Source organism: Thunnus albacares, chromosome 11 (genome assembly GCF_914725855.1).
Source record: "Thunnus albacares chromosome 11, fThuAlb1.1, whole genome shotgun sequence".
In the NCBI taxonomy this organism is placed as follows: Eukaryota; Metazoa; Chordata; class Actinopteri; order Scombriformes; family Scombridae; genus Thunnus; species Thunnus albacares.
The window spans coordinates 2,825,688-2,844,688 of NC_058116.1; the positions used below are offsets into that span (position 1 = coordinate 2,825,688).

The window sequence follows — 19,001 nt, forward strand, 5'->3', positions numbered from 1 at the left end:
CTGTAGCCTCTGTGTCTCTCCTCAGGTGTTGGCCACAGGCCTCAGCGCCCTCTACTCCTCTCTGCCCAGGAAGATTGAGGTTCGAGGTGACGACTGGCATGCCCTGCGGCGGGAGGACTGGATGGGCGTGTCGTCACTCGTGCTGTTCATGAACTCGCTTGAGTTCTGCAATGCTGTGGTGCAGGTCTCTCATCCCCTGGTCCGCTCCCAGCTTCTGGACTACCTCCACAACGGCTTCCTTGTACCCGTCATGGGTCCCGCCCTGCACAAGGTAGGAAAGGGATGAGTGGCAGGTCTTCCCAGAAACAAGGTCAAGACTCCTCTGGATAATCACAGAGCTCTCTGTCAACAGTTGGAATAGTGACTAATTTGTTGTTTGAAAATATTTGCTATGGTTAACAGATGTTAGGGAGGTCTTTGAGTTTTCTTTGGACATTGTTCCCAGAAAGACACACTGATGTTAAGACTTTCAAATTCTGTTGTGCGTCAGAAACTATCTGCATTACTAGATTCCACTAGGAGTATGTGGGGAAAAAGTGCAATTTCTGTGTGAAAACAGAACTGTGTAAACTGATCCTTTAAGGAAAACAGGGTGGGGTGTACCACTAATGATGTGCCATATATGAAGATGACCACTTTGTTATTGCTCCTCTTGAGTTACTGGAATACTTCTTTTGTTGTGGAAGTGTTTTTGCAGGAGAGTAAGAACAATTGTGTGAACAGATTTGTTTGCTGGACTTTCTTCAAAAGATGACTCAATAGAATCAAAGCAAACAGCTGTTTCACAATGTTTGAACAAATTGTCCTTCTGCATGTTTTTAATCTTAGACTTCATCTTATTCAGAGGACCGTTGTCAAATCGCCTTCTTATGCAGTTTTGAGACAAACTTGTGTGTGTGTTTGGTTCATAGTCATCTGTGGATGAGATGATCGCTAGCACTGCGTACCTGGACCTTTTCCTGCGGAGCGTGACGGAGACATCCCTCCTCAAAACCTTCCTGCGTTTCATCCTGCTGCATCGCCACGACAACGATACCATCCTGGACACACTTCTCACACGCATCAGCAGTAATTCAAGGGTCTGTATATATATATATATGTGTTTGTGTGTGTGTGTGTGTGTGTGTGTTTGTGATGGAGCCTTGAGGACCTCATATGAACCTAGATGCGTGGGTGGTGAGTGGGCTTCAAGCAAAAAAAATTGATTGAAAATGATTCCAGCAGAATATAGAAGTATTTGTTTTTTTTTTTCAGAGCAAACACAGAAAAGTAAATGTCATCAAGTTTGCTGCTTCTATTGGTTGTTGCACATTGTTCTTATTTGGTAAATCAATCCACAGTCAAATGTGTGCACACAGCCCTCAGTTTAATAAATTCTGAACCCTCAAAATAAACAAATTCTAGTCACTGGGAAACAGTCGTGTGTTTAGGAAAAAAAACACATGATTCATCCTGATATCATGTTGCAAGTTTCTCCCTTTGAAAGTGGACGTTGAAAATCTATGATCGGTTCATTCATTCATTCAAGCTTTATTTATACAGCGTGGGCAGGAGCGGATCTATAGAAATATTCATGGCAAAAGGTTGGCATGGAGACTTTAAGGGATGGAAATATACAGTATATGTGCTTATTTAATAGCTGATAAATAAAAATAAATTGAGTATGACTGGAAAGCTGAGACTCTTGTGTGATGGTGTTAGTCCCCAAAGTAGTCATTTCATTGTAGTGACCCTGTTGTGACACACAGTGCTGAGCTGCATCTCAAATCAATCTTCAGGCTCCCAGCTTTCAGATGATGTATATCACTTCTATGTGACAGATACTGTTGACCTGCTGTCTCTCCCTATTTTCTGAAAGTAAAAGTAGTGCATTGGTTTTTGGTTGGCATTGGTCAAATTGGTTTTAATATACATGATCTGTCTTTGGATAATAACTGTAACTTCTGACCTCTGTGTTGCAGCTCTGCATGGTATCATTGAGCCTCTTCAGGACTCTTCTCTCCCTGAACTGCGAAGACATCATGCTGCAGCTTGTTCTCAGGTACGTGCACATCTGAGCACGTCTTCCTAAAGGTTTTATTTTTATTTCTATTTTTATATGCAAAACATAATGTGGAAAATATCTCGCCTACATACTCAGTCATTCAGCCTTTCTCTATGAGTTGTTGGAAGATACAGCAGTGTGTACAATTCTAGTATTTTTGTCCCTCCATCATTTGATTTTTTTTTTTTTTTTTTAAGGTGTGTCTGGCTATTTAGCTTCACCAGTTTTATTTATCTGTAAAATAAATTTACATATTGGAAAATAAATACTTGAAAAGAAGATTTTTTTCAAATTTTTACTAATATTTTGTCAACAAATCCAGTTTATATGAATGTTTTATCATCAGGATGATTGAGAATCTTGATAGACACAATAACTACACTTATCAGTTAAGTTCCAAATAACTACTTTTATCTGAGAGCCTGAATGGGCTGCACTACCTAAAATCAAATTAAAGATTTGTGTGTGCATCTGTGCGTGTGTGTGTGTGTGTGCATCTGTGCGTGCGTGCGTGCGTGTGTGTGTGTGTGTGTGTGTGTGTGTGTGCGTGTGTGCGTGTATGCGTGTATGCGTGTATCTGTGTGTGTGTGTGTGTGCGTGTGGTTTGGTACCAGGTATCTGCTGCCCTGTACCCATGTAATGCTGAGTCAGCGTCGTGCCATCAGGGAGACTGACATGTATGGAAAGTCAGCAGACAAGTTCCTGGCACTGATCCCAGAGTGTTGCCGGCTGAGTGCAGTGCCCTCTGCTGAGCGGGACGAGGACTCTGCATTCTGGGGCAAAGGTGACCAACAAACGCCTGTGAATAATGAATATTTGACATTTTATAACTGGATGTCAACACCCCAAAAACATTTTTAATTTTTAATGACAATCCTGCCGCCACTGCATCCGTCTCTTATTCTGTGCCACCTTTTGTGAAGATGATGAGTCATAGATTGCCTCCCTACTAAAAGTCAATTTCATGGTGATTGTAACTCCAATGAGAGGAAAGGATGGTAAAAGTTCAGTGTTTCCTGCACATTTATGTTTTTCTTTCTGACACATTTGCTTCTGTTTTGTCTGCCTGCAGTGCTGAACAGCCCCAGCACAGAGTCTCCAGCCCCGCCCAGACCCAGCACACCGTCCCGCTTAGCCTTCTTCATTCGCCAACAGAGTAGTGGAGGCGGATCAGGAGGAGGGGGTCCCTCTACCCCCACCAGCGTGGAGCCGCCACAGCAGGGTCCTCCCAGCCCTCACCCAATGTCCCCTGATAGCCCGATGCACCAGCAGCAGGCCCACACAGAGTGTCTGGACTGGGACTCGGGCTACCTAGAGTACCTCAAAGATGCCCGGCGAGGCATCGAGCTTTGCTCCTGGGCCTGCCGTGACTGGTCGGCGCCTTACGACGGAGAAAACCCCTCCCCGAACGCGGCCCCTCCACCCCCGCCTCCTGCTACCTCCACTCCTTCCATAGCGATGGTCCCTGAGCACTTCTCTTTCCAGCAAGGAGGAACCAGTAACACATCTCCAGGTCAGCAGAGGGCAGCCATCGTGGCGGCGGCGCGGTCCGAATGGAGCAGCTCAGAGCGGGACAGCGGAGAGTGGGACGTCACCATCGGCAAAAACAACTGCATCAGCCTCACGCCGCGCTCCAAGAAACGCAGCCTGCAGAGAGAGGAGCTCCTGCCAAAACCCGTGCCTCCTCTCGTCCCTTCCTCCTCGTCTTCAGCCGCCCCTTTATCGACCTCCCACCCCACCTCGTCCCCGGCTCCTCACATTCCAACCTCCGCCATCACTGTTAGTTACCAGGCCATGTACAACGGGACGATGGGGTCGGGGGACGGCTGCTCAGACAGTCGGGATAGAGGGCTGGAGGTAAAGAAAGTGAAGAGAGACTTGGGCGAGCAGCAGTATTTGGATGAAAATGCGAATCAAAACGGATCCCTGGTCACCTGCCCCTCCCAAAGCTGCACTGCTCTCCCACAGTCAATATTTAGCAACAGTGACATGAATGACGCAAAATCTCTCTGCCCTAAGCAGATTCCCTCTCCGAGCTCCATCACACAGCCGATGTCGGACACCAAGCTGCTGACCAGCGACACCTCAAACCCGCACAGCGCATCCTCAGATCTTCCAGAAGCCAACCAGACACAACAATCTGTAGAGAGTCTTATCGAGGAGCTGCTGGAGCAAGCACCAGGAGATCCACAGCTCCCCGCAGACTCCAACGGCCAGGGCATCAGCATCGAGGCCTTCAGCCAGGAGCTGAGGGAGCTGGAGGACCGGGTGAGAGAGCGCAACAGAGCGGCCTGCCAGCAGGAGGAAAGCGCCAGAGTGTCCCTGACCGCTGAGCGGCAGGAGGAGGAACAACAGCTGCCCTCGGGCCTGGAGGTGAAGCTGACCAGTGACGTTAAGGGAGATAGTTCTGTAGTGAGCATCTGCAGTCCCCCCAGACCTCTCAATCAGCCTGCCTCTCAGCCATACACAGGTAAGATCAGGCATGTTGGCACCTTCCCGCAGGGTTGTGGGGGTGTTTATTTGTAAAAATCACAAAATAATGCATTCATTCTTTCACAGACAGCCACAGTCACACACACATAACAGGCAACAGACAACAGGCGTTGGTGTGGAAGTTCTTCACTGTGAGTGAAGAAGACACAAAGCTCATAATTTTTAATACCTTTTAAGTTCAGAATAAGCCATGGAGGAACAACCTAGAAAACATTTGGAACAACTAAGTGAATCAGACATTTAAAAACCATCACTGTGGTGAACATGCACAATTTCAAGAAGAAAATTCTAAGTTATTTAAATAGTTAATGAACAGTTGAATTTCAATATTGCATTGAAGAAAAGTTACAAGAATGTTTGTGTATTCTGTTGATTATAGTTCTTAGAAAGAATATATAGAAATATTTAATATTAAATTCTCATAAAGAAAGAACATCAGAATCAGCAGGTCAGACTTTTAATAAATCAGAACCGGTCAAGAAAATTACAATTGTTGCATCGCTAATCAATTCATTAACACTGCATTGATGCATGTTGCTGCAAATAAAACAGCTCATGCCTGCAGTAATGATGATGATAGCTTTAACTGTTATAACCAGTGTTACTACCTTGAGTTGATACTTTATGTGATTGAGGAGAGTAACAAGCTACAGTGAGAGGGGCAGATCACACACACCACACTCACACACACACACACACACACAAACACTGAGTACAGAGAGACAGAGAGTTAGGAGTTATTGACAGCTGTATCATTCATTATATGATACAACTTGTTAAACTGTGTGTTTGACGGCCGAGATTCTGCATGAAATATAATGTTATTTTGTGTCATATCAGTGATTTTTGTATCGATACTGTATCTCTGACTAGTTCATCTTTACACCCTCACTGCCATCGTTGTGGCAAATGGATATGATGATGATGATTTTGTTCTTCATGTGCTGTCATGGTAGTCATATACTTTCATTAGAAGTCTTTTATTAGCAGACTCCACTGATAAACTGCCGGCTGTTTGAGGTTTATCAACATAACAAAAGATTTTGACATGATCCAACGCACTGATTGGCTGGCAGAATCGCCGTCTCTGTCCCATCTTTTACATACCATAAATAATCTTTTTTGTGTATGATGCATATAACGAGATAGAAAACTAATTCAGACCTTGAGAATTAAAGTTAGTTGGTTGATTAGTTTGGTTTTGCAGTTGTGAAATTACACTGAGGGGAAGTTCTGGTTGAAATGATGAAAGCTGAAGTGGTGAGGAATGCCACCTTCATGCTTCAACAGCACTTGAATAACTTTTCTATCAGGACTATCCACCCCAAGACAGTTGTTGTACTTTGTAATCATCTTACTTCAAATGTACAGTTCTCCATTTTTCCATGAAGTCAAAGTCCACAGTTCATAGGTGGCACCACAGTGGCAACACTGCTGAAGAATTGCCCCATTTGACATACAAGCTGTTAGCGCACCCTGCTATCTATATCTCACAGTCTGACTGCCTCCACGCCACCACACTTATTTAAAAAAAGCTGTCAAACACGCATCTGATCTCATCCCAAGTTTGTTCACATGCAACTGAGCTTAAGTTACGTGTTTTCCTACCATCCATCTCTCTCTCTCTCTCTCTCTCTCTGCAGGTCCGTTCATGGTGGTTCTGTTTGCCAAGCTGGAAAACATGCTCCAAAACTCGCTGTACGTCAACATCCTGCTGACAGGCATCGTAGCCCAGCTGGCCTGCTATCCTCAGCCCCTCCTACGCTCCTTCCTGCTCAACACCAACATGGTCTTCCAGCCCAGTGTCAAGTCACTGATCCAGGTACCGCACCCATTCTGAAATGCCTTTATACCTTTCATTTCAAGTGTGTTACATTGTTAAAGCAAGTCTGAGCAAAATAGTTTCTGTATTTGTAGTTGAAGTGATTGAGTTTTCTGTTTTTAGGCAGAGCTGTCCTCTTCCAGCCCACCTCACTTCTGTGCTAGCTTGTGTTCCAATAGCATCAGGCCCACAATGATTTTTGCAGTTTTTTTTTTGTTTTTTTTTTTTAGTAAAAAAAGTTTCTAGAGAGCTCCTACTGTATGTCACATGAAGTTTGCTGAGCACAGTAATGATCCACTATTTAGATTTGAATGACAGCGGCCTTCTCTGTTGCTCCACTGTCAGGACAAACTGTCCTCACTCATCACTGCTGTAAGGTTCTGAGGTTAGCTCATAACACAGGTTATTCTTATTCAACACTGACTGAGGAATCACTGAAGGCATATTCATACTTTCCACGTCCGCATGGCTGTGCAGACGCCTCTGTGGACGTACATGCACAGCCCAATATTTGTGACCGTGAGGACTGTACAAGCCAGCTGCACATGCTAGCAAAACAAACAGGTCTGTGTCCGCAGATGAACAGAACCACGTCCGCGGTCTGCGTGCAAGTCCGCAGCTGTCTGTGGAAGCAGAAAGTATGAATTGGCCTCAAAAACAATCAAATCAAACATCTGAAGCTTTGTTCCCCGACGCTCCTCAGGTTCTAGGTTCTGTGAAGAACCGTATCGAGGCGTTTGCAGCCTCCCATGAGGACTTCCCTGCCATGCTGAAGAAAGCCCAACAGTACCTGGTGGCCCGAGGCAAAGTGGACTGGACCGACTCGCCTGCTGTCCCCACCCTGCGGCGCTCTGATTCACTGGGTGAGCACGGACACAAGACACTATCTTATCTGTTCGTGTGTCGTATGTTCTTAGTATGTATGTTGCTGATATCAGATCAGGCAGACGTGGATGGTTGATTGTTGGGTTCTGCCTTTTCTATCAGCCATTAAACCGCAACAGAATCCGGTTCCTGCTACAGTTTGTAAGAAACCTCTTTGCATAATAATCAAGGACTAAAACATGATGATTGATACAATAAGTCACTGTCTCCATCTCCACAATACAGAAAAGATGTAACAAGTTATCTTTGTATTATTTAATCTAAAATCTTCCTTTAAAGTCGAGGCAATTTTATTTATAGACTGTTGCACAATTCATACAGTGCAGCAAAATTAACTTTAATAATGAAAATATAACCAGGAGATTTACCCACAAATTATTGACATAAGAGCAATAAAATTAAATGATATAATATTCTGTACATACCCATGTATAGTTTTAGATGCAAGCCTGATGAATAAATACAAAAACATAAAAGCAATAAAACATCAAAGTGTAATGAGGTGAGTCCTGTTGATTATGTGATATGAATTCTCTTATTTTATCTTTTTTTCAAGATGCAAAGTTTCTGAATCAGTGAATTGGAAACCAATTGGTTTATTTCACTGCTGTAGCTGAATTCATTTTTTGAGTTTTGAAGGTTAATCTGAGAGGAGAAGGCTTAGCTTAAGATGTATAGTTTTGCTGTGAATTGTTAGCAAATGTCAAATACTGTATCATAAGTGGAAACATTCATTCTTGACTTGACAACATCCTCGTTAGCGCTGCGATGACTCATGAACGTCATGTCTTCTGGTTCCAGTGAAGAGTCGTAAGCCATCTCTCGGAGACCTTATCCTCCGTCACACCAACAGCCCGACCCGGGCTCGACACGCCGCTCAGCTGGCCCTGGCACACGTACGGGACGGCGGCCAATCCCTGCACAGCGCTCTGTTCCGCGGAGGCGGAGGCGCATCCGGCCTGGAGAAGCAAGCTGAGGCGCTTCGGGTGAAGAACGCCGTCTACTGCGCCGTTATCTTCTGTGAGTTCCTCAAGGAGCTAGCTGCCTTGGCTCAAGAGCACGCTGTCACTCTACCCTTCCCTCACAGCCAGGAGCCAGAGGAATAGACGTAAAACATTAGACTCCTCAGTTCAGCTCTTAGCCCCCCCCCCGTTTCTTTTTTGTTTCAGCTGTAAACAGAGTTATAAAGGATTCTCTAATGGCCAGAGGACAGACTGGAGCACTGAGACTTTTCTGTCGCTGAAGTGTTTGTCTGCTACGACAGACAAAAGCAAGATGAACGCAGTGGCATTTTTGTACCAAAATCATTATAGGATACCTATAGGACTGGAGAGATTTTACTCATCTGTAAACTTTAATGATATTGTGCATATCATGTATTATATTTACATTCTATACACAGAAAATCTCAGTAGATAGCTTGAGATTTGGGATCTTGTATATACACGTACCATGGTACCATATTCATGGTAAAAAAGCGACAAAGTAAAGCCACAGATAAAAGAAATAGGTGCACATACTGGTGCTAGTCGATACTCTTTAGGTTTTAAGTTGAAAGGGTGCTTTCAGGCGGCACAGCAGAGGAGGTTTTATCCTCAACAAACTCACGACAGACACCAAAAAATAGTTTGGCATTTAAAGCGTAGGCTAGTTAGCTCAATCAGCTTCGGCCATCTCTGTACGATAAGCTCATCTTGCTTTCGTCACAGAGGTTTTTTCATCCTCAATCAAAGAACTGGCCGATTTTAGAGAAAAGCGCACAGAAAAAGGGGCCGCGATGCTTGTAAAGACTGGTCATCAAAGAACGAGATGGAAAAACTGGAAAAACCGGAGAGGGAGAGCGCCACTTCCACTCCTGTATATCAACACGACCAACACAAATGTACTGGAAAAAAAAAACATTTCAAGTAATTCATGCCATTTTTTTTTTTTTTTTTTTTATATATATATTTTATTTTGTGTGTTTTCTGCAATCGCACCATTTTCTAGACATATCAGCAACATGTGGGAGCAGGTGTGTCTGTCGTCGTGTATTTTTTTTTTTTGTTTGTTTTTAAAGAACGGCTCCTTTCCATCAGGAAGCCGTTCACCTGTTGCCATAAAGAGGATGTGAGATTGAAAAAGGCAACACTGCTTTACAATGTGTGTCATTTAGTATTTTTAAGGAACACTAAGAGAAGGGAAAGATTTGTTTGTTTTTTTTTTGTTTTTTTTTAGGGAGCGTTGGCATGATTTCCATTCCCTTTAAAGTGACAGCTGAAAAAACTCCTGATGAGGCGTTCACTGACTTTTCTTTAAACTGATCTGTCTGTTCAGCTGGGAGCTAAAAAAAAAAAAAAGAAGCTTTTAAGATGCCATTTCAATTTTCCCATTTTTTTTTTTTTTTTTGTTTTCCCTACCTTCAAGGTTTCGTCTCTGTCTGGTGAGACAGGCCAACCTGAACACACGACTGTTCATCTCGGAACTTAACATGCTGCTATTTTTTTAACACTAACACCCATTTTTAATAGCTACGATCTCTTCATTTTGATAGGTACCGAGTATAAATGTGTATGCGAGCATGTGGAGGAACTGGTGCCGGCGTCGTGGTCGGCATTTAATTTATTTTTTCGTGTCTGAGGTTGAATGAAGGTGCAGCCACACAGTGTTAAAAAGCTTTCGGCAGGACAGGAGTATTCACTTTTATTCAACTCTCGTCTTTCTTCCTCAACATGAAGCATCCTTTTAGAAAGCTTTGCATCGGTAGTAGTTAGTTTTGTATGACAGCTATGCTTTATATTACAGGTATGTCAATTCTTAATCATTCCTGATCGTTTCCCAGTTCTTTTTCAGAAACTCATCCAGGAAACCTGAATGATTAGGAAACGACTGACCTGTAAAATAAAGCCGATGACTGCGTTTTAAATCCACCTGCCTATGACCCAGCTTTTTTGTGAAATAATGAGGTTTTTTGCACATACTAGCCATTCTCTCTCGACTTTTTTAGCAGTAGAGAAACTGCCTGCCATCATCAAAAGTCTTACATCTGAAAACTGAAATCGACCCATATGAACATGCCATCTTTTTTTTTTTTTTTTTTTTTCCTTTTTTTTTGTTTCCAAGTGTTTTGACTCTCTCAAACAAGTTGAGGTCTTCCCAACTTGTCAAAGCCATAGCCATGGTGGTCATCTTTGTAAATGTTCTCCATCACTGCTGTAACTCACTTTTCTATGGAATTTCTACACATTTTCTAACACCCCACTGTTTGTTTTTTAAGCACCATTTGAAGATTTTTTTTTTTTTTTTTTGCATGCCAGTTAAAGCCAGGTGTTTAATTAAATGTAGTGTAGGGTAAGTTTTATTGGTTTGTGCAACAGTGCCAAGCTCAAATTAGCTTCCATGCAGTAGCGTTCAGTGAGTCATCGGGCTGCCTGCAGAGATCAGCGGCGGCTGAACGTTTGCTCTCGGCTGATTTTAAATTGGTACAGTAGAAAAATCTTCTGTATTTTACCCACTGCCATCCGTCCGTCCATCTGTTCACCTAGTCTACAGTACATCCATGTGTTCGGAACAAGATTAACATTTAACCTTGATTCCCTTTTTTCCCTTGCACAGAGGAAAAAACTCCTCACTTTTACTCTCAAGATTGTTTTTATTAGAAGTTCTGTTGAAGTCAACGTTCAGCTTCTTCTTCAGTTACTACACAGGTCGGACGTTGTAGATAAGCAGTTTCATACATCAGTCAGTTATCTGTATTTCTGTGATACGTCGGTGGACACCAAAGACAATCTCTCTGAATACCTGAAACTCCCAGTTTCTCTGTTTTTAAGCAATCATAGACAGCTTAAAGTTACACAATCTGAACACTGGAACAAACCTGATTTAGAAAGCACTTTTTAACTGTTGAAAATGCAACAAACACAAAAAAAAGGTGCCAATACCTGGTTTAATTCTGTTACAGTAAAAGTGAAACGGCCAAACACGACAAAATGTATTTTTTATCACCCTCCCTCTACAATTTTAAAGGAAAATGTTAAGGATAAGACAGAAGATATTATAATACCACTGCTCTCAGCAGGTTAATTGCCCAGTAATGTTGCTGTGACATAGCTCGATAATAGAACCAATGGCCAGACCTACAACAGTAAGATAAGAGTGAGGTGTGTTGCTGAGGCTCAGCCCTGATGACAAAAAGGGAGTAACTCAGTGTTAACATTGGTCCTGTGCTACTGATTTTTTTTTTTCTGATTTTGGGGTTGTAGCCCATGCACACTCATTGCTTTTTAAAGAAATACTTGCTTGTATTTCATTTTTAAGACTACAAAGATGTTGATGTGACAAAGTTTGTAACGGGGTGATTTTATAAGGCATTAAATCCTGCCAGAGACTTTGATCTCCTCCTGCACTCATCAGACTCACAGTAAGCAGAGCTGGGCAGCGCTGACATGCAAACATGTAAGTCGCAAATGTAATGAAGGCTTCATGTTTATTGCGACGGATTATCAAGTTTTATCAACGTTGGTTTTTTCATATTTGAACGGCAGCAAATGGCTTCCTCTGCTGGTGGAAAAGTGAACCCTCCAACTGTAGAAACCAGTTAGAATCATGGTGACAGACAGACAAACACCATTACTGATCATTTCAATTTACTTGGGAAATCAAAGTGTTTAGTTTTAGACCAAGCAGCTACTATGACTGAATGCTGAAGCCGATGCTTCTAATGGCCACTAGAAACCTCACTGTAATGAAGTGACTGAGAAAACCAAATTCCAACCAAAAACTCTAATCTGTTCACAGTAACCAGTCAGGACCTCAAAAATATATCAAGGCCAAGCGTCTTGGCCTATCACAGTCAGCCGTGGCGGTTGCTGTTCCCCTGTCCCACCTCAGCTCTACCTAGCTCTACTCTATTTGATAAAACGTTGATTTCCAGACTTTAACCGACAAAGAGAGCAGCGAGCAGTAAACCCAAAGCTAAGCTTCACAAAATAATGTGTAATATGTCACAGATTTGCTGTTTTTTTTTTTTTTTGTTGTTGTTGTTGTGTGTTTTAGGCAGATGTTTGAACACTACAACTGATCTAATAGAATCCTTCAGATGAACATTCACATGTTGTGAGTATATTCAAGGGTACACGCATTTCACACAGCAAGCCAAAGCGGTTAACCATCACTGACTTTCACTTGAATTTTGTATGTTCGAACGCCCCGACACAACACGAAATCAAACACAACTCATGAGATTTCACTTGACAGTTTCAGTTGCAGGTATAAACGGTTAGACAGTTTATCTCTTCCAATCATTTCGACTGTATGAATGCTACAACTCAAACCGTTATGGCTGTTTTATTTTGAAAACCTGAAGGACTCTGGTTAGAATTTGCTCTTGCAGTCGATTCCTTTCCACATTATGTACACTTTGTGCCATGTTTGATGTAGATTTGTGTCATGTGTTGATTTGTAATGCTTATCACGGGATGTACAGTATGTACAGCATCTTCTCTTTTTTTTTTTTCTCTCTCTCTCTTTCTTTGAAAAGCTTTGACTTTTCCCTCTGACATTTCTCCCCTGCGATCTATGCAAAACATGCTCTGGTGTCCCCTGTTTGAAGCAGATGAGATGACGTGGACTGGTGTAATGTGTAAATACTGTAAAAAAAAAAAAAAAAAAAAAAAAAAAAAAGCAATGGGTCAAAAATGCAGAGGTATGTGACATAACCAACAGGACAGAATGAAAATCATGCTCAAGTAATGTAACGATGAATGTTGTCAGAAATATTTTTCTATATTTTGAAATCATTAGGAAAAAAAAGGACAAAAATACAATGTGGGGAAAAAGCTGTCAGAAGAACACTACAAAGGGAATGTTTTTATTAATTTATAAATTCTTTGCCTAGCAATATCGCACGTGTCCTGGTGTCTTTTCTTTATTGTCTCATGACTGTATGAACTCATCATATATCCAGTCTGGTAGAAACAGTGGGTCCAAACCTTTCTCGTGTTTTTCAGAAATGTCTACCCATCACAAATGATGGCCTTTAGTGTGGTCATGAGTTTGAACCAAAGAGTTGAAAATATCCAGTATTTCACAAAGGAAAAAAGCAAAAATATCCATAATTTTATGTAAGAGAAGGTTGTGAACCACTGATAAGTTAACATGTTAACATACTCCCTGCTCAAATACCAGATTGTATTAGAAGTAGCCCACTTATCTATTTGCACATGTAAACATCATATTCTGGTTACAGAAACCAGAAGAAGCCCCCCGGTTATGAGAAACAGGCTTACTCTGATAAAAAGCAACACACTGTTCCGACACCTTATCCGTGTTTCTGATCTCTGTCTGCCGTGTGTGCAGATGCATCTTCGACTCTAATTACCGCATGTAGTCGCTAAATAAAGCAAAAATATATAATAAACGCTTTAACGATGACGTCTGGCAGTGGTAATGTACTCGGCGCTCCTCTTCTCATCTTCCATTACTGGTGAAGAGATGGAGAAGAAAATAGCAGAGTGGTAAATGCAGCAGAGTCCAGGCAACCATATACTAAAGTGGGTACATCCTCATCCGCTGAAGCAAGTCTGTGCAGAAATGACAGACAGAAACTGACGAGACGAAGGTGTGATATGATCAGAAACCTGGATGGGTTACTGTTAGAAGCTTGTTTACAGGGACACGAATAACCAGGTTACTCCATCTTCATTCTCATTACTTCCTCATTATCCATCAACCACTAGAAATGAAACAATCAGTCAGCTTCTTTTTCTGTAATAGTGGACTAAATATCTTTGAGTTTTAGATTGTTTGTTGGACAAAAGGAGACATTTGAAGACATCATCATCAGAGTGTCTGGGAACTTCCAATGAGCATTTTTCGCTATTTGATGACATTTTATAGACCGACAATGATCAATCAATCGATCAACTGAGACAATAATCAATTGCTCATGAAAATAATAATGAGTCAGTCACTAGTACATCACATGAGGAACATGCAGAAAGGACCGGCTCAAACTTAGAACTGAGGATGTGCAAAATAGTGAGACTGCAACTGACCCTGGAAATCAATGATTCATGCAGATGGCAAAGTGAACCCCCACCAGAACTAAACTGTATCAAGTTACCATTTTAGTGCACGGAAACCAAAAGTGCACACTGTTTTCACAACACTCACCAATGACTCTTTATTTAAAGTGCATTCTCTAAAACATACAGCAGTATTCAGAGTAAAGCATATACAGTAGTACACAGCGGGAAGACTAGAAATGCCACATGTTGTTGATGCACACACTGCATTCTGAGTTTGCATATAATGGAAACCGGAGTTGGCTTGGCTGTCTCCTAGCAACAGCCAACAAATAGGGAAACTGCACAGAAGGAGGGTCAGGGCCAAAGCGAGGGAGTAAAGAGATGTAAACCATAGAGGAGCATGGGGTTGTAGCAGTGCTGGCACCTGACTACAGGTAAGACACAGTGGTGTTTTTTTTTTATTCTACAAAATTATATTTTAAAGCCCCCTCCACTCAAACATATGTTTTTCTTCTTGTTCCTTCAGTTGAATGATTGAGCTTCACTGTGCAGAATGATGGATGTGCAGTTGGTTTTCACATTCATCTGCTGAAGAGGCAAAGTTTGACTGTGCTCACTTTAAATTTAAGGCATGGAACTTGAACATGATTTGTGACATCGCAACTAGTTTGGGGGCCAATCATCATCCAGAATGCAACTTGCAAAAGTCTAATATAGAAACTTGAAGCCTCCGGTGCATAAACACTGAGAATAGACTCAGCAGTGAAGTAGGAGACATGTTGTGTCCAGCAGTTCAACTTTTGAAATATATTTTTATATTATCTGAATATTTGCATATTTATAATAAAATAATTTATAATATTTATATATATTTTTTAGGATTTTAACAAGGTAATTTAACTTTTTTGTGGAAAAAACATATCTGACACAAGTTATTATTTCCTAAAACATGTCTTGAGGGGATCTTTAATGGTTGTATTGTTAAGTACAGTTGAATTTAGTTTTCCCTGATTTCATTACTATTTTCTATGAAAATGTAGGCGTGAAAAGAGTTTGGACAGGTTATTATTTACAACAGTTTTAAATGTGTTCATAGTTTTGCCAAATAAATTAGTCAAATTCTTTAAGACAGACATGTAGTAGTAAGACTGAGTTGCTTAATAACTGTGCTTCTAATCCGACTCAGTTATCGCACAAACAAGCACTCACAGGATGAGCAACTGGACCCCTGTCATCTATAATGTAGTTTGGTAATGTGAGCAGAGACCTGGTCTATTTCACAAAGAGATGGGACTGGCACAGATACGCCTGTCAGTTACCTCCAACAGAAATGACTTGACCGGCAGTGGTGGTGGAAAATGTACTCAAAATCCCCTCATAAATGCCTTTCTGACTACTCAACACTGACATAAAACCATAAAAGCTGAAAAAAATAACTGATCACTGATTTAGAGGGATAATAAGGCCAGGATCTATATGGCAGTTAAGAGTACATCTACCAATTAAGTTTGTGGTTGAAAATAGGGTCCATAGGTCAAATTGAGTTTAGATTAATAGCTGATGAACTAGAGTTTGGAGGTTCAGACTAACATTTTGCACCCCCACTGAACTGTATTTTTTTGTTCTTTTTTGTACTACAATATACAACCATTTTAAATATACAGAATATAACAACTCCTCTTCTTTTATTTCTTTTTCTTTTTATTCTTATCTAGCACATTCTTCATTGTTTCTAAACTGTTGAACATCACTGAATTAAACTACAGTTATAACTCAGACCTTTGGTTTAGGTTGAAAAAGGCTGTATGTGTGGGAAAACACTTTCAGGTTGGCCAATAGGGTGCACCATAACACTAAAAGAAAAACATTTCTTTCTCAACCAAATGCACCACAGTTCACATAGTCTGATACATGAGTTAACCTGCATGCACTCTGCACTTTCAGAGCTTCACAGTTATTCTATCTGAAACATTTCTTGGTTCATGTCCAGTCAGTGAAAGTGAGGAACTATTCCAAAATATAATATCTTGTTTCTATAACCAGCAGCTGAAAACAGAAAAAGCATCAGTGCATTTCCTAGATCAACAATACAGTATATTTCTATATACTATCTGATCAGTCTTTCATTATGAAAAATTTGATGGTTTGTGGTTTAAATGATACGTTAACCTTGCACCGCTCTCTAGCACTCTAGCACTGCTATAATCTTTTACAGTTATTGTATAATCTCCATTGCATGTTCAAAATGAGCACTATGGCATACCAATTCGCTTTTGTTACATTCATAACAATAGCACTTATTTTTATTTATGTATTTATTGGGACTATGTACAGTGTTTAACAGAAATGTACTGTACCAGAGTTAGCTTATAGCTCATTTTCATCTGCAGTCCCTTTGGCAGGTCACAATTAAAACATATAACAGCACAATAACAAACAGTACGAAGCAAAAAACACACAAGACACATAATACAAAATACAAAGCTACACACACAATAGCACATCACATATACTTATACATCCCTGGCTCCACATTCACCAGCTGCGGCTGTATACTGTATTTAGTTTCATGAAGCTCAGAAATTACAAAGCTGAAACTCTTCAGTTCAGAACCTGAGGGACCAAATTAAACCCCTGAGTATTAATAAGTGTTAAACACCAACATATTTAAATAGATATTTTGCAATAGGAGTCAAAACTTTGTTCATTTTAGACTGCATATATTACAGGCATTGTTCTTGTTCAGCAATGTTAAATACAATTGTTAAAGGAGGTAATCTGTTATTTTTTTCAAATTCTAAAAAATTTGAAATAAAAAAGTAAAAAAAATATGATATAGTATTCATACATAGAACTGGGAACAGTACCCATTCCTATTCATTAAAAAAATGTTTAGGGCCACAAATATCCTGATTTATTCCCAAATAAGAATGCTACTTTCTGTTAATTATATGGTGGCTCCTTGGAGCTCCAGTATTACCACCATACATCACACAGAGGACAGACATCTTTCACTGCTGTTTCTCTACAACACTTTGATCTGCTTATGAATAAAATATCAAAGCAGGGTCTATTTGCAGAACTGGGAAGTTGAAAAGTATTGTTATGTTGACACTTGGAACGTCTCTTTACCTCCCACTCTCGCCCTCACTCTGGATGCTTCTGGCTTTCTGCCACCATTTGAAATGCTAATAGATTTCTTGGTGCAAAACTCAAATCTGTCTTCCTCCTCAATGTTAGTTCTTTCTGTCCACGGCTTTGTCTCTCTTATGGCCTTCCTTCATAGCTGTATCATCTTTTCATGAGCAGCTGTTCACTTGGCAGCATAGCAATAGCTTCAATAAAAGACTTGTCTGGTGCCAGTAGTTGAAAAGGTGCTTGCTCAGTTGTTTCTGCTGGGCTGAATTTGGAAATATGGTGTCATGCTGGATTTGGTAAACTGTATTTTTTGTTAGTGTGTCTGTCACGTAACCTACAGAGAAATTCATGTCTGACTATGGTCATGTCCATTGCAATTAAATGTTTCATATGCTACACACTCCAACTACAACACCAGAAGTTACAGCCTCAAAAAGTACTAAAGAGTTTTAAGAACCAATTCTGAACTACAATATATTTAACATTTGTAAATGTAATTGGGCCATATATGAGTGGGCAAAGCTTGTCATTTCCAAGTTGGGCAATCAAATTTCAGGGGGAGAGTTCCTTTGGTTACATTATCTACACCTTTTGGTTGATTTTGATTTAGTTGAGAATTTTCAAAAATGGAAACAGCAGAGATGTTCCAGCATGAAATCAAAATCATTTTATGTACAGATTTATTCTAATATCATCTTCATGTAAAAATCTACCTGACATAACATGGTTCATAAGGCACCCATTGTACTCATGATTTTGTCATTTGTGTGTGCATTTATCCTCCCTTTCCCCTCATTATCTCTTTCCGCAGGAACTTAAATTGAATGCTAGAAAAGAAGTAAAGATCCATCCATCCATCATGTTTGTGGGAACTCCTTTGGGTAGCAATCCCAACTCCCCTATTCCACCCCACAGCCCCGGTTCTGATAGTCAGTCAGATGGCAATTCCCCTGCTTTCCTGCCTCAGTCCCCTCCTTGCTGGGTAACACAGGCACGGTGCGACCTTGCCCAGGCAGAGGCAGAGCTTCATCGCCTGCAAGAGCGTCATGCAACTGAGACAGAATCTGTGAAGCGGGGTGTAGAGCGGGCTGTCCTGGGAGCACGCAGAGAAGAGCGACGCCTGCTGGAGAGGGTGGAGCAAGACCATCGGGACACTCAACGGAACCTGGAGCAGATCCAGAGGGAGAACATGGCAGCAGCCCGGGTCAGCCAGTCCCTGTTGGACCAAAGGCTTCGTAAACTAGCTCTTCTTCAGCAGCGAATCCAGGAGGTGGGTCAGCAGTCAGGCCTAGATCAAAGTGGGCCAAACCAGAACCTGCTGCTGAAGGAGGTCACGGAGTTCCTTCAACCCTGGGAAATCTCGGTTTCCTTAAAGAAAGTGAACTTTAAGCCTAGCTCCCAACCAAATGCTGTCACCTTTGGAGATATTCGTGTGCAAGAACATAGCCTCAGCCTACATGTTGGAGGCTGTGGGCCACAGGGGCAGTTGTGTGCTCTCCATTCACAAGAGATGCAATGTGTGGACACAAGCCAGCGTGGTGCTGAAGAAGAGCAAAACACCCAAGGACAGGGTTGGACCTCACCAACAGGTAGGGTGGTCAGAAAGATTAGT

The 19,001-nt window shown here is 41.3% G+C and overlaps 1 protein-coding gene across 2 annotated transcripts in view; it reads left to right on the plus strand.

Annotated features, from left to right (window-relative positions):
• The window catches only part of fhip1b (FHF complex subunit HOOK interacting protein 1B), a 31,519-nt gene extending 13,235 nt beyond the window's left edge, over positions 1 to 18,284 (plus strand). Inside the window, exons 5-12 of one of the 2 annotated variants that reach the window (XM_044366180.1) lie at positions 26 to 271; positions 912 to 1,079; positions 1,962 to 2,041; positions 2,659 to 2,828; positions 3,117 to 4,514; positions 6,181 to 6,359; positions 7,063 to 7,222; positions 18,201 to 18,284. In XM_044366180.1, the coding sequence (XP_044222115.1) occupies positions 26 to 271; positions 912 to 1,079; positions 1,962 to 2,041; positions 2,659 to 2,828; positions 3,117 to 4,514; positions 6,181 to 6,359; positions 7,063 to 7,222; positions 18,201 to 18,208 (2,409 nt within the window). In that variant the 3' untranslated portion in view covers positions 18,209 to 18,284. Of the gene's footprint in view, positions 1 to 25; positions 272 to 911; positions 1,080 to 1,961; positions 2,042 to 2,658; positions 2,829 to 3,116; positions 4,515 to 6,180; positions 6,360 to 7,062; positions 7,223 to 8,045; positions 13,125 to 18,200 lie in introns of those variants that run through there. The other variant, XM_044366179.1, reaches the window with a different exon arrangement.
• Positions 18,285 to 19,001: the final 717 nt, after the last annotated feature.